General features: G+C 42.4%; 1 protein-coding gene and 1 long non-coding RNA gene across 4 annotated transcripts in view; one reads left to right on the forward strand and one right to left on the reverse strand.

Annotated features, from left to right (window-relative positions):
• Positions 1 to 854: 854 nt before the first annotated feature.
• On the reverse strand, positions 855 to 18,003 carry LOC114591211 (uncharacterized). 2 transcript variants are annotated; one of them, XR_003705213.2, is made up of 4 exons: positions 14,810 to 18,003; positions 13,887 to 13,962; positions 5,578 to 5,662; positions 855 to 4,434 (listed from the first exon to the last, which is right to left on the reverse strand). It is a non-coding gene; the product is annotated as an uncharacterized LOC114591211 (long non-coding RNA). The 2 variants fall into 2 exon arrangements; XR_003705212.2 differs by lacking the exon at positions 14,810 to 18,003 and having other exon boundaries at positions 13,887 to 14,147.
• Positions 18,004 to 18,125: 122 nt separating this feature from the next.
• Positions 18,126 to 24,943, forward strand: part of DPYSL3 (dihydropyrimidinase like 3) — a 54,365-nt gene continuing 47,547 nt past the window's right edge. Inside the window, exon 1 of one of the 2 annotated variants that reach the window (XM_028717888.2) lies at positions 18,126 to 18,924. In XM_028717888.2, coding sequence (XP_028573721.2) covers positions 18,568 to 18,924 — 357 coding nt within the window. In that variant the 5' untranslated portion in view covers positions 18,126 to 18,567. The remainder of the gene's footprint in view (positions 18,925 to 24,943) is intronic. The other variant, XM_028717890.2, reaches the window with a different exon arrangement.

Consider the following 24,943-nt stretch of genomic DNA (forward strand, 5'->3'; position numbering starts at 1 on the left):
ATTTCCCTCCTCAACCATGTATGTATGTATAGGCTCACAGGCCCTAAAGGAAGAAACCAGACCAAACAGCACTTCTATTGTACAGCTTATTTAGGTTGCAGTTCTTTATTGGGTTTCTGTAACTGTTGGGAATATGTGAGTGTGGGTGATTGTGTGCAGGTGCAGAATGGCTAAGGCACAGGCATGTTAGTAGATGTGAATACTGAGTATTACTGTATTGAGTGGAAATCTCTGTTATGGAATATGATGTTTTATATATTGTAACCACGGATTTTGATGGTTAGCATATTGCCTTTAATTGTTTGCCTTTTCTGTAAATTGCTTTGTGATCTTTTCTGACGAAAAGTGGTGTATAAATACTTAAAATAAAATAAACAAATAGTATTTATACACACACATTGTTATGCATATATGGTGTTTTAAAAATTATATCTGTATTTTTAATGAAGATTTTAGATTTTTTTTTTGGGGGGGGGGGGTTAAACACTTAGAGGTTTCAACCAATTAAGTAGCGTACAAATTCTGTTAAATATATCACACCTACAACTCAGGATAACATTTGCGCATTTGATGAAGCAAAAGCTTTTGTCATAATTAATAAGTTAGTTCTTAAAGTATCACACAACTGCAAGAGACTAATATGCTGGCCTGCTCTGGAAATGGTTGCTTTGGATAATATTGATGGAAGAAAAGGCTAGTTGCTTACAGCCTATAATCGTGCTTCTGTAACATCTTTTAAAAACTCTGTTTTGCTTATGCTGTAAACCAAATAGTAAATACTCTGGTTCTTGTGAGTTTTTTGATAGTTTGAAAGATTCACAGTTATTAGTTTATGTTGCTCCACAATGCAATGATGACTTTGAAATTTACTTTATTGATTTACATAGTAGTCTGTTGGTCCATCTAGCTCTGAAGGAGCTATGTCTTGACAAGCAAAGATCACTCCCATCCCTTCCTCTTTAGTTTCTTTTAAGTGGAGATAGAATTTAACTTGGAAACTTATGCACGCATATTTATTATGCACAATGTAAAACTACTTTTATGTGCCCCTAAAACAAATAGACACAGTTACAATTAAAGAAAATCCTACTGTAATTACACTGACTGACTCTCCCATAAACATTCTTCGTAAAAGGTCAGCAAAGCCACTTCCACTTTGTATGTATATTTCCAAGAGAAAGTTCAAAGACCCGTGCTGTCACTCTCTTCCAAGAATTTCCAAGAGTTCTTTTAGATAAGCCTAGGCTACATGGATGTGCTGATTCATATGTCACTTTGGAGAAAGAGAGAAAATCAGTGAAGGCAATCTGCAGCTTCCAGGATACTTGATTAAAGCCCAAAGGAATGACAGTCTTTGCCAAATATTTATATTGCAAAACCCTCAGCCTGTGCTGGTTAAATAGTATGAATTCCTTTGTATATTAGAAAGGGACACTTAGAAGTAATTGAGTGTTCCATTACAGTGGTACCTTGGGTTACAAACGCTTCAGGTTATATACGCTTCAGGTTACAGACTCCGCTAACCCAGAAATAGTACCTCGGGTTAAGAACTTAATTCTTTCTGGAGGTCCGTTCTTAACCTGAAACTGTTCTTAACCTGAAGCACCACTTTAGCTAATGGGGCCTCCCGCTGCTGCCGTGCTGCCGCCACGCAATTTCTGTTCTCACCCTGAAGCAAAGTTCTTAACCTGAGGTACAACTAACATGAGCCTCTGATATTGGTAGGCATTCTGAAGCCTCCAGATTGGCCAGGCCTGGTCTAAAGACTAGGATCTTAGGCTTCTGCCTTGTCCTGCTTAGCAGAACAGAACCTTCCTGCTGTAGCTCCAGTGCCAAGCCACTGGCAATGGGAACGTAAAAATGAACAAAGCTTCCAGGCTCTGGTTATGGCTACACATAGCCCCAATCTGGCTTTGTCAAGAACAATATTCATGATTTTGGAGGGGCAAGAGAAGAAATCCACACTAATCATGTTGGTAATGTTCCATCCCAGTGGCTTTTCTGTTTGCGCCAACATATTTCAAACCCAGAACAACTTCCCTGAAGAACTTTGCCTTTGCTATGCACAACCTCAAACTGAACTCGCCAAGTGGATGCTTAGAGTGACAGGCACACTCTATCGATTTTAGCAGCACAGCAACCTATTGCAGCAACCCCTAAGGAAGAAATATTTGCTGTTAGTAGCTAGCTTAAGGGTTGTTTTTGTCCCCAATTTGGTTATTTCTGCAGACTGGGTTTTTCTTTACAATCCCTTAGTGCTATTTGGTGACCATTGCAAAGGAGGAGGCCAAGAGCAAATGAATGCAGGATAGACATGAATGCTAGCCTTAAATGTATTGAGTAGGAGCATTACTCTGAGTAAGTCACTACTGGCTGTGAATGTAGCATCTGTGGAGTGTTCTCATTTTTGCCACGTTGCATCTCTCACTCTGCCTGGAGCCTTTTGTGCCTTACATTGGCCCAGTTCCCGAACAGCTTCTTCAAATGCCCAAAGACTTTGAGCTCATTCATTTCATCTCCACAGCTCCTCTTGCTAAATCCCAGAGCTTCAGTGTCTTGCTTGATTGATGAAGGCAGACAACTTTCTTTGGCTCGTATAATCAGGAGGAGCCACTGAATACTCTCCACAAATGTGCATTTCTTTTATGGATTTCTTCCTCTCCATTTTTAATTTGGGGTAAATTCATCCCAGAGGTGAGATTATAACTTTATTCCCGCCCACAAAAAATACTCCACGAGTTAATGAACTGAAACACAGTAGTAGTGTTTCCATGAAAATGATTCATTTAAATATATCTAAGACAGGCATAGGCAAAGTTCTTAACCCGAGGTACTATTTCTGGGTTAGCAGAGTCTGTAACCTGAAGCGTCTGTAACCCGAGGTACCAGTGTACTGAGAACATATTATCTCAGAGGTGCCAGGTCCCACACTGCCCTCCAAGTCCCCATAAGTCAGGCATAGGCAAAATTGGCCCTCCAGATATTTGGGACTACAATTCCCACCATCCCTAGCTAACAGGACCAGTGGTCAGGGATGATGGGAATTGTAGTCCCAAACATCTGGAGGGCCAGAGTTTGCCTATGTCTGATCTAAGACAATAAACCCATCAATCTTCTCTAAGGTATCTTCTTCCCTTTTTGGACACCTCTTCCCTGAAGGAGTCCATGAAGCTGCAATAATAGCCCACTACTTGATCTATCTCTGCTCCAGGAACGAGAAAAACATCTCAGCTTAAAGGCAGTGTTCCCTCATGGGCAAGCTTTGGAGCAGTGGGTGAGGCCAGAGGCAAAAAGTGGGCAAGACAACAGATGTGGTCTCTGTGCAGTAGGTTACAATCTATACAGACGTCAGTGGTTTCTACACTCACATTTCCACCCTCCAGCCAGACAAGAAAGTGGCATTATTCAGGGACACATTTCATCCAGGCAAAAGTACTGAGGAGGGTATTGCAGGGCCAGTAAGGAGGGTATTGCAGGGTAGATGAGGTAGGAAGTATGGTGTGGGAAGAATCCCAAAGGCTTGACAGAGAGACCTGGAGGGCCACATTTGATCTCCAGTCATGAGATTTCCCAGCCTTACAGTACCTTCCAGGGACTGCCAATGCAGCACCCATGCACAACAGTACCTCCTATGGCACCTGCAAAAGGTCTCAGTAAATATCCACTCAAAAATCCACAATGCACAAGAAACAGATTGGTCTTCCTGTTTCCACTGTCTTGGCCTCTCCCATATTGAACACACCCCTTAACAAGACCAGGTTTCATTGGATGCCGGGCCTGGGCACCTACCCTCTTTCCACTATGAACAGAAGAGAGGGACAAAGAGCTTCTTTAGGAGAGTGTGGCGGTAGATGATGTAGGAGACTTTTCCCATTGGTGGGGAAGGGGCTGAGGGTGGCATGCTCCCAGCATTCTGTGGTCCTGCCTCTTTTTCCGCTCTCCTGGATGTGGCAGCCATTTTGTGTTGTGTCATGATCCACGGCAGCCATTGTGTGTTAATGTTACTCTCCCACAGCCATCGTTTTGTATTATGCCACACACCCCACAGCATCCATGTTATTGGTACCCACGGCACTTTTCCAAAATTCCAAATGTGCCAACAAAGGTTGGCAACTCCTACTAACTATACACTATATCCTAGGAGAACTTGTTAATTCATGCTAATTCTCCTGCTGCTTTATGCTGATGGCTTTAAACAATAATGATTCTACTTTTATTCACCCTCTCCTCCTCCTTTAAAAATAAATAAATCTGTGCCTCACATTGTCAGTTATTGGCCATGTTTTCCTGTTCCTGGCGACATGTGGCAAAGCAGATATGTGGAATAAAGAATTATCCAAGGGTAAGTGGTGGAAATGTTGTCAATTTGGATAAGTAGCAGTTTAGGAAAAGGGGGTTGGGTGGGGCCTCTTCTTTGATGAATCTCTCCAGCACCTGAAACAAAAGCAGTAGGAAAGGTTTTGGCTTAAAATAAAAAATAAAAATCTGAGATTCAGTTCACAGCATTTAGAACATCTGTTTTTCCTGACATGCAACATGTTCTGTTTTAGAATATAAAGAACTTAAACATATTTTCATCTGTTCCTACTTTGTCCAGCAGCCGTTGTTTCTCAAAACAAACTTCTGCCAATATCTAGGTTCATTTGATGGCCAAAAGTATGTCTCTCTGTAGGCTTTCTTTTGCATGTCTCTTCTTTCAAGTGCAAAGCATTAAAAAATAAACTCCAAATGCTGAACATATGATTCTCCTCCATCCCAGAGGCTGAGATACTTAGAAATTTGCTTTTAGAAACAAACTGTCAAACAATGAAAGTGGGATCAGCTTTGTTTTTCATGCCTTCGATGGAAATAAATGGTTTGCATCCTGGTATTTAAAGCCTCATTGTTCCCTGTAAAAACCCTCCAGTTTATAATGCTAGCCTAAATAAAATATTTACTTATTTTACGCTTAATATTTTTCCTTAATGTAAGACAGAGTCACTTTCTGAGCATAACAGACAGTTTCTACTCCAGGGCTTCGCATGGGACAAGCAGGTGCTAATTTGAGGAGAGAGGTGAATACAAATTTTGGGTTGGAAGGGAAGCAGATCATGAACTTGTATTGGGGGAAAAACCCAACAACTTGGAAATTGTGTAGATAAGATCCTTTGACATACTGAGGTGGATTCTGCTGTTTCATACACAGCGCATTTCTCCTGGTCAGGGTGGAGGTACTCTGGCCTTATAACTGATCATCAGTAGAGCACATGGTTCAGTTCCTAGCATCTCCATCTAAAAAGGATGGTGATAAGAAATATTTCTGAGCTGAAGAGCTCCAGCCTATACTGAGCTAAATCATAGAATTACGGAATCATAGAGTTGGAAGGGACCCTGAGAATCATCTAGTCCAACCCTCTGCAATGCAGGAATATGCAGCTTTCCCTTACAGGGACGGAACCTGCAGCCTTGGTGTTATCAGCACCACTCTCTAACCAACTGAGCTACCCATTTGACCAAATGGACAAATACTGAGTGAGATGGATCTGGCAGAAGGCAGATCCATATGCTCCTGACACATTACTGCAGCTGTGGCATTACCTGAAGAAACATCCTGTAGCAGCCTTGCTGAAGGTCTGGGTCACTGAGAAGACAGGAGACCAGCTGGGAATCCTGTGCATGTCATCTTAAGTTCCATGGAAGAAAGGCAGGATATAAACATAATCACAAGTATTTATTATTTCAAACATTCATATCTGCCTTCCCATCTTTTAGTGCCCAAGATGGTTTATTTAAGATCAGACGATTATTTTTAGAAATCATGGAAATATGGAAACAAAAACCCAACCATATGCCCGAACACATCAAAAACTAAGTCTGAGAAGCAGGGCAACTAACAGTGAGCAGCCATCAGGAAAATGCCTTGATGTGTAAAAGATGGCACTGACTCAGTTTTTCTGTGGTGGGTGTTCCAAACTCTGGGCACTGCAAATGCAAGGGTCCTTCACCACCTACTTTGCCTCTGAAATGGGAGGACTTGGAGCAGGGCTTGCACTGATGACTTCAGTGGATAAGCAATTTCATATAGGAGGAAGCCAGTCGTAAACCTAAATCCCAGTCTGGCCACTGAAGGTCATAACCTAGCTATGTTAGAAGGTCATAGCACTAGCTATGTTAGTGGTGTTACACAATTTGTAGTGAGAACTTGGTAAAGCAAACAAGGAGGTCTTCTAATAGACCTCTGGGAAGACATTTTAATTCTGTTTGCTGGGTTGTTGTTTTTTTTCCTAGTTGACTTCTTGAAGTTCCTAATACTGTAGGCTTATATGCACCCTTGTGTGGTGGCAACCATTGGAGATTACACTGACAGGAGCGTCTCCTCTGCTGTACTTAAAATGGGTGCAACGGGGGCCTCCATGGTGGTGGTACAGCCCTCTAAGCATTCATGCAGTCACTGCGTGGTATTGCTTTCCTCAAGCATGAAATAAATGCAAATGCAACAAGCTATTTATATACAGTACAATAATAAAAATAACTATAATTTCTTAGGAATGTAATATTGGCTCTGAAGAAGCATATGCTAACCTAAGATTAAAGCCCATTGCTTTAACCTGGCGATCCACAACCAGCTGGGATCAAGACACTGAAATGCCCTTGAATTCTTTGCCAAGGTAAGCCTTTAAGTGACAAAATAAATATATTTGCTTGGGTGGACCACGACAGAATTGCTGCCATTGCTTGGAGAGATGAGTCATGCATCAGATTAACCGCTGGCAGACTCTTTACAAAAGGCCAAACAGATTCTGGAGACTGCCTGTGTTTGGTCGCTTCATAAAGCTCTTTCTAGGGTGAATCCCATTGGTGCAGAGCATAGGATCAGGATTCAAAGCACTTTCCCAATGTACCAGTGGAGGTATCTTGCTTTGAAGATGCAACATGAAGACACAACAGTGCAGCACATCCTGTTTTGGCTATGTCGGACAACCAATGAAAGTAGTGCAGGAGACATAGCAATGTAAAGGAAAACTCTGCTCACTTTCAGCCTTAACAATTCTGAGTTATTGTTAACATTATTCCTAACTGTGCAAAATGCCGAGGGCTGCCCTTCTGCCAGGCCTACTTTCTTAGAAGAGGAAATATATAATTACAGTGTCCTTCCCATTGTAATTTCCCTTTATTGCATTTTCAATAGATGATCTATGGTGCTAGCTATATATCAGCTATGCCAATCGGGTTAGTCCCTCATTACTTGTCTTCTGTGTACAATTACGAAAGGGTGCTGTCTCCAGATCCACCAGAAAACCATTTTAATATCATTTCCCACTGATGTGGTGGTAGCAGAGAAAAGAGGAATTTCCTCCTAAGGACTTGACTTTCAGATGGTTGGTTTGGGATGAATAAGGAGTATGTATGTGTGTGCGGGCAGACAGTTATTTCCTTGGTATTATTCCTTATTTCATTTGTGTTATCTGCCTTCCTCCAAGGACTTCATATATTCAAGATAATTGTGAAAGGATGAGACAAATCATGGTGAGGCAATTAGAGCAGTTTTTTTTCTAACTAGTGCACTCCAGCTATGCTGGCTGGGATTGATGGAAGTTCTGGTCCAAAACAGCTGGAAGGCCCAGGCTAGAGAAGCCTGAGATACAGTAATGGCCTAGGGCTGTGAAAACTGAAGTTCAAATCCCTGACCCGGCATGAAGCTTACTGAGTGACTCTGGGACAGTCCTGAACTCTCAATCTAGCCCACCTCTCAGGGCAGAACCACATGCACCATCCTAAACTTCTTGGGACACAAATGCACTTCATCCCTTAAAATGGTGTGGAGTGCTGAGCAAAAGTGTTTGGAAAACAAATACTGAGCAGCACTGTTTACCTGATGTTAGCTTTCTTCTTCTTTGGGAACAAAGATAAAGTGCAGCTGGTATAAGACAGGATGTAACTGACTTAAAGACAAACATTAAGAGGAATGTTGTGGTCATGGCCCTGAAAGCAGCTGTTTGTGTGTAATCACCAAAATATTTTATTCTCCAAGCACCTAAATAATTTGACCCACATGAGACAATCCAGAAACATAAAGACTCAAGGATGGGGAAAATAGTCCCTCAGTGTCTATAAATAACTCTCATGCCCAATGTAAAATAGAGCAAGAATAAAAACTAGATTTATTATACCACAGTGCTCCATTTGGTTTCGACTGAGGTGACCCACATTTGAGGGACGGATGCTACTAATAATTTTTTTTAATCACTGCACCATATAAGCACTTTTGAGTTGAAATATCAGCTGAGATCTACGCTACTGAGGATGGTTCAGTGGTGGAGCATGCAGAAAATCCTAAAGTCCAAACTCTGGCATCTCCCGTTAGAGGATTTCAAACAGCAGGGCTGAGAAAGGCCTCTGTGAGTCAGAGTTGGCAGCACTAGGCTAAAGGTAGTGGGTAGGAGGTAGATCATGGCACCTTCCCTCTGCTGGGATGTGCGTGCAAAAAATGCTGGCATAGTTGGAGATAAACTGATAATGCAAAACACTTTTCAAGTTCTTAAGGAAGAATGCAAAGTCAGAATCACTTAACACAACTCAGTTATGTCTTATATGTTAAGACACGCTGAATGTGCATTCTTTGTAAAGTTAAAAATGCATCAGCGGACACGAAGCAGTTATCCCTACCCACCTCGCCTTACAATGGCCCTGGGCATTCCTACTGGGCATCAGTGGGTTGCTTATTGCTGCTGCTTGAAGAGGAATCAGTGGTTTTTTGTTAAAAATTTAAAGCATCAGTGAAGAACCTTTTTCAGCATGAGGACCAGATTCCCTTCTGGGCCACCTTTTGAGAGTGATGTAAATTTTACCTTTGTGCAGGCTAGTCTGCACACACTAATATATATTGCTGTCTCCCATCCAGACAAACAAGAGTTTGCCAAAGTTCAAGGGCACATTGCAGCCAGCCAAAACCACTTGTGGTGCAAAGGAAGGGCAGTGAGGGGTGTGGTCTGGGGAGAGTTCCATGGGCCAGAGATAGAATCCTGGAGGGCCACATTTGGGCCTGAGGTTCCCCACCTGTCTTAAACTGTTGGAGAATGCACCTTCAGGGGTGAAGTCAAACCACTGGAGAGTTACAGCGCCTGCTGTGGCTGTAGAGACTGATGAGGGAGAGACGTGTTTTGTTGCACCTGGGGCAGATGAAGGCGTCCAGTTGTGCTGTTGCAGATGCACCATGGCGTTTCTTCTCTCTGCGCTCTTCCCAGCGATCATTCCTCCTCTGGTCACTGCTGTGGATACACAACCTGATTGTTGTCTGCAAGTGCTGCAGTTGACTGCAAGGGACTCCCACATGGTGGGGTTAATGTTGCCAGCTTTCATGTCATGCTTGCAGACATCTTTGCAATGCAGAGCTGGCCTGCCAACGGGCCTGGTGCCTGAAGCTGGCTCCCCGTAGATTACACCCTTGGGTATCCTGCCATCTTCCATTCTGTGGAGATGGAGTAGACGTCACTGAGACAGGAGTGTGGACATGCTGGGAACATGTGGGATTGGGAGAGCACATCTCTGCTTGAGACTCTGTACTGCTAACTGATGCCCAAGGCTGCCTTCTACTAATCCCTTTACAGTGGTACCTCGGGTTAAGTACTTAATTCATTCCAGAGGTCCGTTCTTAACCTGAAATTGTTCTTAACCTGAGGTACCACTTTAGCTAATGGGGCCTCCTGCTGCCGCCACGCTGCTGGAGCATGATTTGTGTTCTCATCCTGAAGCAAAGTTCTTAACCCGAGGTACTATTTCTGGGTTAGCGGAGTCTGTAACCTGAAGCGTATGTAACCTGAAACGTATGTAACCCAAGGTACCACTATATAGAAAAGACCTTTTAAAAAATTACACTCTGGAAAACTGGGCCCTAATTTCCTGATAACACCAAGGTTTCCAGTTGTTAGGAAAACCAGATTGCACGTAAAAAGGAAGCTGATAATTGCAGTGTTTCCACATTCCTCCTGATCTCTATTCAGTTTTTATCACACAGTTTGGCTTGCTATAGAGAGTCTGGAAAAAGAGGTCTACTAAAAATAAAGAGGTGTTTGATAACACATGTTTTGATGAATCATCTACGAATCATTTGTGGGAGACGCTGAAATTAGACAAAACACCAGAAAATATGTTGTGATGTTCCATCTTGCCTTGGTAGGGGACATACAGACAGAGTAGTAAACCAACAGGAATTTGCTATTAGTAACTTGGTTTCTGTCATTTGCATAATAGCAAAATGTAAGAAATGTTTCCCACAATTACATATACTAAAAATTATGGTGAAAATCAAGTGGTTTTTTTCCCCATGACAAGTTCATAAAGACATTTTAGTTTAAAATTATTCTCTGTTTTCACAAAACCTAGCTAGCAGACCCACAACAAGCAACAAAGAAAATGGACAGTGAATTCTAGGAGTCAAAAAATTATAGAACACCATACCATGTGGAGTGGTTATGTCTCATTTCATTAACTAATCCTCCTGTGAAAAGGGATTTGCTTAAAGGATATTTTGAAGAAGGCTGGACAATTCTTCCTCATTCATAGTTGTTCTTACGAATTGCTTTGCAAAGCACTTGGGAGCTTCTTAGCATTTCCAAGTGTCTGATGCTGAAATAGTATTTCTGTCATTTCCATTAAAGTAAGCATTTTAAAAATTAGTTTACTTTTCTGTAAAGCAATCTGACATGAAAAAGAATTGGGTTGCTGAATGAAGAATATGGCATTATAGGGCCGGAGTTCAAAGTATTGTATGTTAAGTCTCAGAAACTAAACTAGAAATTTAAATGTGACTATGGCTTTTTCCTGAAGGGTTTGGAAAATCTCAAACATGCTCACTTAAGTTGCAATTCTATACCCATTTACCTTGGTAAGTGGGGTCTACTTCTAAGTAAACATATAAGATTGTGTTGTCAGTGCAGTGCACCAAGTTAGCACAAGCAAAATAATACCCACATTTACATCCTGTACATGCTTGCCTGACATATGCAAGGAAGTACAGGCTACATACAGGTGCTTGTCATCAGTAACAGACCCTCCAAGTGTCCCTATTTTCCAGACAGTCCTGTATTTACTGAAGCCATCCCAGCTTTTGATTTGATCAGAGAATGTCCTGATTTTCCTTAAGATGTCTCTATTTTCATCAGAGAAATGTTGGAGTGTATGCATTAAAGGTTGTAACACATGACAACAAAAGTACAGAAGGCAGCTGAATTCTTCTGTTTGGCCTTCTCGGTAGTGGCACCCGCCCTGTAGAACCCCCTCCCTTCAGATGTCAAGGAGATAAAGAACTACCGTACATAAAGAAGACATCTGAAGGCAGCCCTGTATCAGGAGGTTTTTTAAGTTTTGATGTTTTTAAGTTTTGATGGTGCCCTCATTTCCTGTCACGGTCTGAGACGGAAGCAAGCGTTTAATGTGTGAAGTAGGAGTTGGGATCTAGCACGGTGATTGGTCAGTTCCATTGTTACCATCTCCGATGGCGGCTTCATTTACTTTCCTGGTGATTTTCTTGAGTCAAAATGAGAGTACCCCTAAACATTTTTTTAGGGGGAAAAAAGCACTGCTTTCATATATGCTGTAAACCGCCCAGACTGGGCGGGGTATAACAACAACAGCAACAACAACAACTTCTATAGGGAAAATCTTATGTGTAGATATCCCTTTGGTCCCAATTCTTTTAGTGTTGACTCTGGAATAAGTGTAGTCATTTTGCATTTGGGACAATTTCACTTCTTTTCCAGGTTGTCAAGACTTTGGCTGTTAATTTTAAAATTAATCATATTTGGCTGCATCCTGCCCTGATTAGTTCTCCATTTCCAGGATTCTTATCCTGAAATATATAGTACGCACAGTTACATTATGCTTGTTAGGCAACTGTTTTATTATTCCTCATTCCAGCCACGGTCCCTCCTGCTCCACCTCAGTACTATTAAAATATTCCACCCTTTTCTTTCTAACACTGAACATGAGCATTTCTACTTACTGACCCATCCTTAATGGCACACCCCGCCTTTTCTTTTTTGCTCTCTTCTAATACTGAGTAGTTATGGACAATTTCTAAGCCATTTGGAAATGAGGCTAATGCTGGGAAATATTTGTATCTTCTAATTGGATTGTGCTTGGTACTGTCAAGTAGCACACACAGCTTTGACATTATTAATATTTCAGACGATAATACTGTAAAGGGAGTCACTTGGAGATTTGTCATCCATTTAAGTAATGCAACAGAATAATGAGGTTTTGAGACAGAGCCATTAGCTGCTCTTGCATGGCTGTCTGGTTAAGATGCTGCTATTTGAAAGTCTATCAGCGCCAATCCTGGGTATTTTGCCGCTTAATCAACTTCCTCTCCCACCCCCCAACCTCAATATGATGCTCCCTTCTTTCCTCTTTGCAGTAGTGTGTACCTGATCTGCCGTTCTCATGAGATACTATAACCAAGGTGGTGTGGTTGTGCTACAGAGGGCTCTGGACTGGGAACTTTGTGGACAGTCAGGCGGCACAGAGTGAGAGAGTTCAATCAGGATATATGGAGGGGGGAAGTGTTAAAGCTCTCTCCTCTACATGCTACGGTCCTGATCCAGCTTCTCCCCACCCCAACAAACAAACAAGAAACAAGAAACCTCAACTGTGTATGAGCAAACTGTGTAACAATCATCATATCTAGTTTGGCGGCAATATCACTTTGTGCAGGAAATCCAGACAGCAGCTACTTCTAACTTCCCTGGGTGGCTTGTACAAAGGGAAAAGGAAAAATTTGCTGCTCCCCTAAACTTGCCTCCCAGTCTGTCCCTTGCGCTGTTCAGACCTACCTTTCTCCAGAAGATGTTCCTAAAAGTACTATTTTGCCCAAGTCCACAGAGTCTTGTTTTTTTTTTTTACCCAACATTTGCTATTTTAAGTGTGAAATGGAAAATAGCCCTTTGTATTGTGAAATACAAAAACTGTTTAAAGAGTAAAAAAAACAAAAACATGCCTGAATCTCTACTATGCAGTGGGTGGTGAAAATCAGGGCTCATTTAGTGATCATTTGTTTCCATTCCATTCTATTCCATTATTTTCCTTACCCACAGACCATTGTTGGTTTTGGAGTCCGTTATACAGACAGTGGTGTGTACGAGAGGAAGAATTTATTGTTTTGAGAGTTTTCTCCTGTGAATCTTACTAATCACTGATAGACTTTTCTTAAACAAAACTCATTGTGGCTGCTGACATCAGCTTCACAGATGACATTCAGTCATGAGAATAAGTCAGAGATGGTAGTAGCAGGAGTAGGAGAGGGAACCAGACATGCTGACAATTATCTCTGAGAATGGCTGTTGTGTTATGTTGCACAGTCATTGAGTCTAGTCAATGAAAGTCTAGTCAGCAGATCTTGAGAAATTTAAAAAACAAAACAAAAAAAAACTGCTAGCAGTCAGAGCCCTGTGAGTGGTCTGCTGCTTTCTAGCTGAGGTTATAGATCTGGTCAGTTCTGGATGGTAGACTGTGTAAGTATGTGATATAATAAAGGGTGGCCCAAAAGTAGCTATACATTCAATCAATCAATCAATCAATCAATCAATGGATTATTTTTCTTTACTGAGATTGCTAATGATGAGAACTTGAGTCAAGAACAAAGAAACTGGATTCTAAAGCAGTATACCTACTTTTGGGCCACCCTGTATATAATAAATAAATATTTTCATGCAAACATTCATAAGGGACAATTCTCATAACTGTGCACAGAAAGAAAAACACCGCAAACTGAGCTGTGCACGCAGGAGACTCCCATGGTTTTTACAGTGGTGTCTAACATTAAACAGGATGCTTGTGGCTGTATAAATGGATTCTACCTTTGGGCACGCACAGATTCATTTACACTACGCTTTCTTCACCCACTTACATACCAAATAGAGGAATCTGTTAGTATGGGCAACCATCTGAAGTGAGCTAGGAACTAAGAGTTGTGGGACATTCCAGAAGCTAGGAGTAAAGAGAAATAAAGTTAGCAAGAACTAAAAGACCAACTACGGTGCAGAAGCAAAGGACAAACTGGGAGACAGGGCTAAGGATACAATAATATCCTGCCGTTCAGAAAGACTTCATTCCTCAAGTAGGAATCTAATTTTCCCTCCTGTCCAGAAGGATCCAATGGCTAGCCTGAGTGGGGAGACCAGAGGGTACCTCACCGAAAGCTGCCATTTGACAGGTCACTTGCTCACCACACAGGGCAGCTCTCTCTGTGATTCTAGCAGCTTTCTCCTGATACACTGAAATCCCATTTATTTGTTTTTCCCCCAAGAGATCCATAATCCTTAATTCCCTATCAGTAAATTGCAATCCAGGACCTTTCTGGTATACTCAGTGAGTGCATGCTAAAGATGCTATTTTGACAGTGACTATGGTGTTCTCGTGACCACTTAATAAAAATCATGTGAACCCTATTCTGCTTTACCTACTAACTCTTATGATTAAATGTATGCAACAGATTCAGAGACCACTGAAAGATGATGACTAATCTCTTGGTATGCAGTTGCTTTCTGAATAACAGTAAGAGTAAATGTGACATTGAATTGTTTTAAAGAAGTCCTTAAATAGGAGCAAAAGTATATCATTAATACTGTATTTACTCGAATCTAATGCTCACTTTTTTTGGCCAAATTACATTGCAAAAATTAAGGTGTGCATTAGATTCGATGGCACATTAGATTCGAGTGACTATGGTAATTGAATAAGTGTAATAATTTGTACAGTATTATGCATTATAATGTAATCCCACAAACACACACACCCTCCACAAGTAGTGGCTTTGACAGTTGTAGAAACTTACCGGTGTTGAAGACTGTACATTCTTTGGGTTCTTGTAACACTGATTAGAATGTGAGTTCAATATCAGCATTATGTCTTTCACAAGGAAGAATTACTACAACTTAAAATGGAGTCATCATGAAAATAACGATGGTAAGCAGTCCAGAGTTATCTTTGATTTTAACGGGCATTTGGGAACAATAACATCTCTTTTGGTGAATACTGCATGCGAGATGTGCAGATTCATCATTTCACTCCTTTTACCTTGTCACACATTTAAGGAATGCTTTGCTGTGGAGCAGGATTTGCAGTTTCCTAGCTTGCCAACATTTTTGTACGTCTGCAACTTACTGTCTCAGATGAATCCTTATTTTTTACTTTAGAGCAGCAGCTTGTTGGGAATTCATGAAACTTGTAGCTGTCACACTTTGGTTTACAGTAATCAAGCCTGCACATTTTCCAGAAGCATAGCCATGTCAGTCCATTTTAGCAAAAACAACGAAGGGCACGGTGGAACCTTAAAGACTTGCACGATGTGGGAGCAAAAAACAAAAAAAAAAGGACTTAGCAACACAGAGCTTTGAAGCCTGTTGTTATGATGCACTTTAACATTTATGCTAAACCATACCACAAAAAAGAAACCTGGTCATCAAGTAGTCAAAACAAACAGTTTGATCATTACAATAGTCTGATGGAATTAACTTAATAGTGTCATAAACAAACTGTATCATACAACTCTATCTGTGCATATTTATTATTTAATCAATATAGAGTTTTCAGGTAAAAAAATAAATTGCAAGTAAATATGATTATGTGTGTTGCTATTTTCTGCTTTATGTGAAGTTGCCTTTATTCATTCATTCATTCTTTCTTTCTTTCTTTATTTATTATTTATTTATTTATTTTCTCAGTTGCTTTATCTTGCCTAGGGCAACCCAAAACAACTTACAACCAAACACACATACAATAAATCTCACATACATTAAAACCAAGGGAAAAGATAAAAGCATTAAACACATCCCAATCACTTTTAAAAGCCACAGATAGTCAAAAGCCAAAGGCCTGGTATCTAAAGATATATAATGATGGTGCCAGGCACACCTCCCTGGGGAAAGCATTCCACAAATGGGAAGTCACCGCACAAAAGGACTGTTCTTGTGTTGCCACCCTGCACACCTCTTGTGGAGAAGGCACACAAAGAAGGGCCTCAGATAAGGAGCGCAGGGTCTGGGTCTGTTCACATTGTGAGAGGTGGTCCTTGAGGTATTTAGAACTACTGTCTTTTTATGGAAAAGAATTTCCCTTACCTTAAGTTACTATAGGCAGGCAGAAATCAATACATAAAGTCCTTCCTGGCATGGATATATGGATGGAAAAAGATACATCTGTTGATTTCTGCCTCTCATGCAATTCTTAACAGTAGCAACTCTACAAATTATAAGTGAGCCTCTGGTAAGCTATAGTTTTCACTAAGCAAATGTGTTATTATCTATGTGCCTAATGTTGACCTCAGTGAGATTCTGAATGCATGCTGTACCATCATGTCTATACTTCAACGTCTTTATTTAGGGAGAGATATGATTTAATTTAGCTATAAGTCTTGTGATTATAGATGCGTGTGGAAATATAAAATCATGGCTTCTGTTAGAAAATAAACTTCAGTTTGGAAGAAAAAAGAGGCCTCAGTCCCGAGCAGTCTTTCATGCCTTAAACTTTCATGGATAAAAGTGAAACTCCGCATAACATTCCTTCATTATGCTCTCTTGAGCTAGATAGGGTTGCCATATTTTGAAGAGCAAAAAAGAAGACACATTTGCCGACTTATACTTTTAACTATGGATCTCTATGACTCTCATCATGAAAAAGAGAATGTGTCCTGGAAAAAGAGGACATATGGCAACCCTAGCTAGAAACTATTATCAGTTCCAGTTCCTGGCCTCGGGGAGTAATGATGATGAGGCAAAACAAGAATTGGCCTTTTCTGCAGTGGCTCCCCAGTTGTGGACTGCTCTCTCTTACATTGCCTTTAGGCACCAGGCAAAAATGTTCACCTTCAACCAGGCCTTGGGCTGATTGTCATCCAATGCCCTTTTGGATGTGTTGTGGAAGAGGTGATTATTGGGTTGTTTCTGTTTTTATTATGTATTTTGTGGGGTTTTTTATATTGTAGTTTTGTGTTGGGAACTTCTCGGAGATCTACAGCTAAAGGGTGGTATCCAAATGTAATAAATAATAATAATAATGTAGAACATGGGCAGGGAACATTTTCCTTATGTTACTAAATAACTGCACTCAGCTTCCATACATCTGGGATTTAGGAGGAGAGGTATCCATGTTTTATTTTAGAAATGAAATACTCCCAAACTTGCTACCTTTCGATTGCAATCTTCCTGTAACTTTAATATCTACATGGCGTACAGAAATTCATTTGGTGCAGTGGGCCCATCCCTGCATCTCCATGTCAGGAAAAATGGCACCTGCTGAACATATGCCCACAATGTGGTTGTTGGAAGCCATGGGGATTCCACCTGAAGTACTACCTAACTTGCCTGCACATTCAGTCACAATAGGGTAGGATATCACTGGTTGTGAGCTATGGCTGCATAGGGGAATCTCCGGCCCATGGGCCTAATTTGGCCCACCTGGCCGCTACAAATGTCTTGGAAGGTCGTTTTTTAGCAAGCCCCACTTGCTAAAGTCCTATTTGACACCAACTGCCATTTTCAGCAGCATTCCGCATGTTAAGACTTTTCTTCCATTTATGCATGTTGTGCACAGTAGAAGTAACCCAGGAAAGAGGTTCGGTCAAACATTTGATAAACCACCAAATGCCTCCTTCCGTTCTGCAAGTCCAGTTCCTATTAAAAACACAGGAGGTCCAGATAAGGAACCTCTCACCAATGGCCAGAGATGATGGAAATTGTAGTTCAGCAACATCTCAAGGACCACAGATACCCCACACCTGATGTAGGGGGGCATAAGGAACCTCTCACCCTAGGAGCCAAATCCTGGGGGCAGAGTTCCCTTCGCGCACCCCCTAAAATATTTGAGAGGGCCAGGACCCCCCAAAGTTGATTGGCATTGTCATTCAAATAGGGTGCGTGCACCGCATCATGTGACCTATTTCTCTCCCCCCCCCCCCCAAATATTTTATTCAAATTGGCACTTCTCCCTCTCCCAACCCCACCCCTTAGCACTTGTGCGAAAAGCAGAAGTTTAGCCGGTGAAGTTTCTTTCCTGGCATGTTTTCCCCCTCCCCTCCCCCAACAAACTACTGCGAAGAAGAGACACAGATTTTTTAAAAAAAGTAGGCCGTCCTGTCAGGGACGTCGCGAGGATGGAGGCGAGCCGCTGCTGCCTGAGGGCTTCGGCGCCGGGCGCTTCAGGTGCCCGCCGTTGCCGTTACACAAACGCAGCCTAAGAAGAGCGGGCGCCGTTTCCCCCTCACGGCAGTGGCGGCCGGTGCTCGTCGTGTGAGGAAAAGTCCTCGTGGCCGGCCGGGCAGCTCTGCCGCCGCCGCCTCCCTCTCTCCCTCCCTCCCATCAGGCGCTCTTTCTCCCTCTCTCCCCGTCAGCCAGTCACTCCGCGCTTGAGCTGAGGCGCGGCGGCTGCGGCAGAGGAGCCGGCTGAGGCGCGCTCTCCCCCTTTCCCGCCTCCTTCTCCTTCCTCGCAGGCAGGCGAAAGGGGCTCGACTTGCCACCCGGCGGCGGCGGCGGCGGCGGCTTGGGCTCCCGAGCGTTGTTTGGCGCTGCCCGCCCGTCTGCCTTGCCTGCGGCGGCCATGACCTCGAGCGGCAGGCGGAGAGGCCGGGAGCGGGGGGAGCCTCACCAGCAGGAGGAGGATGAGGAGCTGCCCGTGTACCTGGCGCGCCCGGGCACCGCCGACCAAGTGCCCCGCCAGAAGTATGGCGGGATGTTCTGCAGCGTGGAGGGCGCCTTCGAGAGCAAGACGCTGGACTTCGCGGCGCTCAGCGTTGGGCAGAGAGGGGCCCGGAGAGCCCCGTCGCGGCAGCAGGAGCCCCAGCAGCCCCCGCCGGAGCCCGACGCGCCCCCGGACGAAGCCCCGGCCCGCAGCGTCGAAATCCGGGCCCGCTCCGGCAAGGAGCGCCTGCAAAACCTCGACTACGAGGATTACAAGGTAAAGGGGGTGGGATGGGGAGTCCCTCAAGGGTCAGAGAGGAGGCAGGGGGACCGCGGAAAGGGGCGGGGGGGTGTCGGTGGGTGGCATCTCTGAGGTGGGAAACAAAAGATGAGGCGATGAGGGCGAGGGAGACCCGCAGCCTGATCTGGAGGGGTGTGTAATGTGTGTGTTCGTGTGTCGACGGCTCTTTGTGGTGCCTGTTTACTCGCGAGTAAAGCGCCCCCGAATCGCAGCCTTCGGCAGCTGGACTGACACGAGACAAAACTACTTACTTCTGGGCTTGTGCGTGATCTGCCCTCTTGAGAAACGTCCGAAGCATCTTTCGAACATCTCGCCCTCGTCAAGCTGCGAAGCGGTTAAAATTCAACAGAAGTTAAAACAAAACGGCACGAATCCTACTTGGCCGTACATTTTTACGGCCTGTTCCGAAGTTGATGATGGCTGTTAAGACGGTTACTAAGAGAGAGAGGCCCCTAGCGCCCCCCCCTTCCTCCTGAAAAATAAACTTAGCAACTACGGTAAATAATGTGTGGATGAGGCATTGTGTTTCCTGACGTTCCCGATAAGCCCTTGCAGCTAGGAGTAATTCTGGTAAGATATCAGGGTTTAGGGATGTATGAAACAACCCTACATACTCTTAGTGGCGCCTGGATCTTAATTGTAGAGGTCACGTGACCACATTCTAATTATTATTCACCATCCCTGTGAATGAATCAGTTGCTCATTCTGCTCTGTATATATGCTGAATCTTCTTTATTGCTCACAGAGGTTGTGGTTAACCAAGAGGAGGCTCTGCAACTTTTTTCTGTTTCTTTTCAAGAGAAAAAGGGAGAGACAGCTTTTCTTTGCCATCAGCCTGTACTGCACAAGCCGAGTGTCAGCATTTTTAAAGTTATTAACTTAAAAGCTCTATGCCCTATGTTCCAAGAATGGTCAAGTAAGCCAATCAGGAGAGAATGTAGTCAACTTATGCCAGGATTGGTTACTTTAAAGTCAGTCCTCCCCATTTTCTTCATAAAAAGGATGAACTTGGAACTTAATTTAAATGGCTTGACTTTCAAAAGTTTGACCTTATAAGGAGCAGCTGAATAAAACAGGAACACCTTAAATATTGCATCATAGAAGTAAGAGCTCTTTTGTTAGAGGTTACATGCAACCTTTTAGGTTTTAAAAGTGGCCTAGGCATTCTTTTTTTAGGGACACGGGTGGCGCTGTGGGTGGTGGCGCTGTGGTGGCGCTGTCCACAGAGCCTAGGACTTGCCCATCAGAAGGTCAGCGGTTCGAATCCCCGCAACAGGGTGAGCTCCTGTTGCTCGGTCCCTGCTCCTGCCAACCTAGCAGTTTGAAAGCATGTCAAAGTGTAAGTAGATAAATAGGTACCGTTCCAGCAGGAAGGTAAACGGCGTTTCTGTGCACTGCTCTGGTTCGCCAGAAGCGGCTTAGTCATGCTGGCCACATGACCCGGAAGCTGTACGCTGGCTCCCTCGGCCAATAAAGCGAGATGAGTGCCGCAACCTCAGAGTCAGCAACGACTGGACCTAATGGTCAGGGGTCCTTTTACCTTTAATCATTCTTTTGGGATCCAATAATTTCCAAGTCATTTATAAATAGCCTTTATATTCCGTTGGTCTGACCTACTGCAAAACAGGAAAAATACCTGAGAACTACTAAAAATAAGTGTCCTGCCTTCTAACCCCATCCCAGTTAAATTTCAGGAAATCTTCTCTGAGCTGACACCAACAAAAGTTGGTCCTGAAATCAGGGGTGCGTTTTTCTGATTTTGGTCAGTATGTTTCTTGAGCTCATGTTTTGTTTGTAGCCTTGGCTAGAATACAGTACAGGTTTCTGGTGAGTGATACCTACTCATCTAAGGCTATGTACACATTAGTGGCTTAAAATGCAGCAAGGTTGTAGTCCCCATCCTCCCTGCTGTGTTTTAAGTCACATTTGCCAAGTTGCTGTGCACACCAGAGAGGGGGCAAGGATGTCTTCACCCAATGCACATTACCTGTTTGTTTTCCTCAAGCCTACAACCCACTCACCCTGAGCTTCTGCTCATGGAGCTGTCATCTGTGCATGTAAATGTACATACTTCAGCTTAATTGTGAAATGATTGTGGATTACGTTTTCAAATCAGATGAAAGCTGATTTGAGGGAAAATGCATCAAATAGCAGTGTTTCTCAAGAAACTACACATGGATTGTGGCTGATGTCATGTGGACATGGCTTCAAACGCCAGTAGTGGCAGTGCACTGGAGCCAGAGTTAAGTGCTAAGTGTACATAGCTGGTGTTACTGATAGATGCTTCAAGAATATAATGCCAATATTATTTACACAATGTATATATTTGTCACAAATAAGGTTTTTCTGATAAGTCTTATAAGTTATGGTTTACATTGTTAGTTACTCCATGCAGGAGAAAGCCACCATGCATTAACTAGTTCTGAGTTCCAAAGGGGATGGAACTGTGCCAGATACGTGCATAAGTATTGGTTGGAAGTTCTGCTGTCCATTTCTAGGTCAGTGTGGGTTGCTTCAGTGAAGTCAGCTGGAGCTGAAATCATCCATAGAATGAATTCTTATTTCATATGATTCAGTAAGGTTGCTGCTTTGCTAAGGGGCTGCCTTAACAGAATAAGGCTAATTTCACACTGAACTTCAGTTCATCCAGCTGTAGATGAGCGCCGGATCCTTGAGACTGGGACAACAGATCCTTTGTCACATGTAAGAGCTGGCACCCCTTTAAGCGTGTAAGCCAAATAAAACTGATTGGAAGATTACATTCTTAAGCAATGAATAGGTTATAAACGAACTGTTGATAAATGCTTATAATGGTATGATAACTTCTTTTTCTCTGGTTCTGCCTAGATCTGTATTGATCTAGGGTTGTTAGTTCAGGTATTCCTGATCTGAAACTTTGGAAGAGAGCTGTGCTGGATTTTTAGCTGTGGTAGGTTTTTCTTCAAAAAGGTGCAAAGAACGTTGATTTATTAGTACTGTGCTGCCTTTCAAACAGCTTTTGCTAAATATTTGCCAAAAGAGTCTGCCGTGACACATACTTTCAGCTACCAACTTTCTATCCAATTCCTATCTTACTATTTAGTCTTGTTTATCCCACCCTTCTTCCAAGGAGATCCTGGGAGAGTACATGGATTTCTCCCCCTCAGTATTTTTTCTTGCAACAACCCTGTGAGGTCAGTTAGACTGAAATATAGTGACTGTCACCCATTGGGGATTTGAACCCAGGTCTCCCAGATCCTGCACTTAAGCCACTGCAACACACTGTTTCTCTTAGGATCGAGACAGCATTATCACACAATTTTTTTTCTTTACTAAACAAATAAGATGTGTGGTGATCCTGGCTGGGGCTGGAACATGAGGGAACTTCAACCATTTGTCCCCACCACTGTTCCAATCTGGATTGAGTGGGGGAGAGTTGCAGTTGTTATTTTCTCCTAGAACATTGGCAGTCTCTGGGCTGTGTGTGTGCGCAATCCAGATCAGGACTGTGTTGAGGACAAATGGTTAGAGCCCCCTTTGGTCCAGAATAGGATTGGGGATTCCTGCAGCTGCTATTAAGTTAATAAAACTAGTTTGCAAGGGCCAGTCATGTGTTAACATAATATCTTTGTTCCTTTGTGCATTACGATCTACATTAGTGCATAGGCTGAACCTCAGCCCTTGAGCACCCTGGAAGCTCTATTGCCCCACTAGGAAAGATGTTAGAATGTACAACACTCATTTATTTGGGAAGCCTATATCCTGCCTTTCCTCTAAAATAATCCCCAAGGTAGTTTAGAGAAAGAAAATTCAACACCACAAGTATAGTAAACCATCTTCAAAACATTAAAAACAGCAGACAAAAACCAATAAAACAGTTACAGGACTATAGCCAAATTTATCAGTAGAAGAAATATCACTATCACCACATAAAAAACCCTCTCTCTGGTAATTACCTCCACATCCTCTAAAGGCAAGTTTGTGAACACTCACAAATATCAATGTTTTTTCCCCAAAACAAAGTTGATATGAGTAGTAATTTCTGATAAAAAAAAGAAAAGACCACAGGACATGCCCACATTGTATGCCTCAAAGAGGGTTTTCAGCGTTATGTTGCCAACATCTTTCTGGACTAATCAACCCCTTCCTTATAAAGGGGCTGTGAAGTTCCATATACTCCAGACTTCCTTTTTTCATTGAATCAATCTCAATTTTAAATCTAAACAAATACCGCATATTGATGCTATAGCAACTTTCTGTCGATTGGAAAACATCTAACTCCCTTCCATTTGTCTCCACGATCCTGAACATCAATTTTACAACATTTCTATAAACAAGTAATATGGGTTTAATCTTCAAACATCCATTTCCTCCAAGAGATGCTGAGGCTTTCAAAGCTGATGGTCCAAAAATAGACTAAAATGTGCTGTAGTTGAAGGTATTGCCATTCAGCACTAGTGAGTCAAGTGGTATGTAACCTGCAAAACTGAAAATGGCAAAAAAATCCATCTAATCCTATTAAGTGGTCTAACATGTAAATAAATATCACTTCAATCCACATCTACTATTTTATTATTTATTTTCTTGTCTTTTGTTGTTATATTTTTAAATGACACTTGCCACACATGCACTTGCCATACATACAACACCCACAAAACACCCACAAACAGTAAACAAACTTGCCAGGCATACAGCTGTCTATTTAAGAATTCAGTACATACCATTCCCCGCTATTTCCAGTCATTTCCCACTGCCTCCAATGATTTTTATATAAGTTATGCTGCCATCAGTAATGTTTTGAAATTGTATTTGTCATTTCTTCAGTTCTCTTTGACACGCAGGGTGCTCACTTTTTAAAAAAGTTGCTGCTCGCCTTCTTAAAGCTCCTCTGTTTTTCTCTCCTCTCTCTTGCTGGCTGGCTGCAGAAATGCTATTAGTATAACAACTTGTAAGGGACAAAGTTCTTAAATAAATAAGCACAATAAATCCACAAAACACCCAAGGAACACCTGAGCTATGGAGGGAGAAGACTGGTTGGTAAAAGGTTAGAACGTGGGAGGAGCTGCTGTTGCTAACATAACCCTGTACTGTATATGGGGCTGCCTGTCAAGGAAACTCAGAAGCTTCAACTGAAAGCCTCATTCCCATGTTGGTGGCACATCATCCCAGAATGTATGGCATTTGAATAGCTATGTAGATACATCAGTTTATTTTTTTGCTGTGTTCTACGTCCACTGTTGGAGGCAAAATGCCTTTGAATACCAGTTGCTGAGTATCACAACTGGGGAGAGCACCTTTGTACTCAGGTCTTGCTTGTGGACTTCCCCTACATTTCTTAACTAGCCACTGTAAGAAAGGATGCTAGACTAGATGGGCCTTTGACTTAATCCAGCAGGGCTTTTCTTACATTCTTTGAGAATTCTTATGTCCAGTACTGATATAAATTAGATCTGTTCTAGAATGTCTGAGTAGACATATATAGGATTGCACAATAAGCAGAGCTAAAATATATGGCAAAACACTGTTTTGTGAGCTTTGGGAAGCATAAGGCAGAATGATTATTCTGTTAATTACATCTCCTTCATCTACCTTAATCAGAAAAAAAACATTCTATTATGTTTTCCTTTATCCAAGAATTGGACAAGTCTTTGTCTCTTCAGCATGTGGACAAGACATTTTCTCTTTTCCTAGGTAATTCTCTGAAGGGCTTTTCCTTGACAGCTGGCTGTAATACAGTATTGTACTATGCAACACAGGCTTTACTGCAATTGCAAATTACAACTTTGTTGCAGGATTAGGCACAGAGATGATCTGGTTTATGAGGGAAAATGCTCCTACTCTTCAGTGGAAGCCAATGGTCGCTAAGTAAATCTTCCATCAAAATAAGAGTTTACTGAATAATCATTCATTTGCTGGTATCTATTGCAGCATTGTGTCATGGTTTCCATTGTCTATATAAAAATCAGAATGTATGAAATTAGTACATCTATTATTTATGTCTGACCTAAAAGAGGCC

This window comes from Podarcis muralis, chromosome 2, assembly GCF_964188315.1.
Source record: "Podarcis muralis chromosome 2, rPodMur119.hap1.1, whole genome shotgun sequence".
In the NCBI taxonomy this organism is placed as follows: Eukaryota; Metazoa; Chordata; class Lepidosauria; order Squamata; family Lacertidae; genus Podarcis; species Podarcis muralis.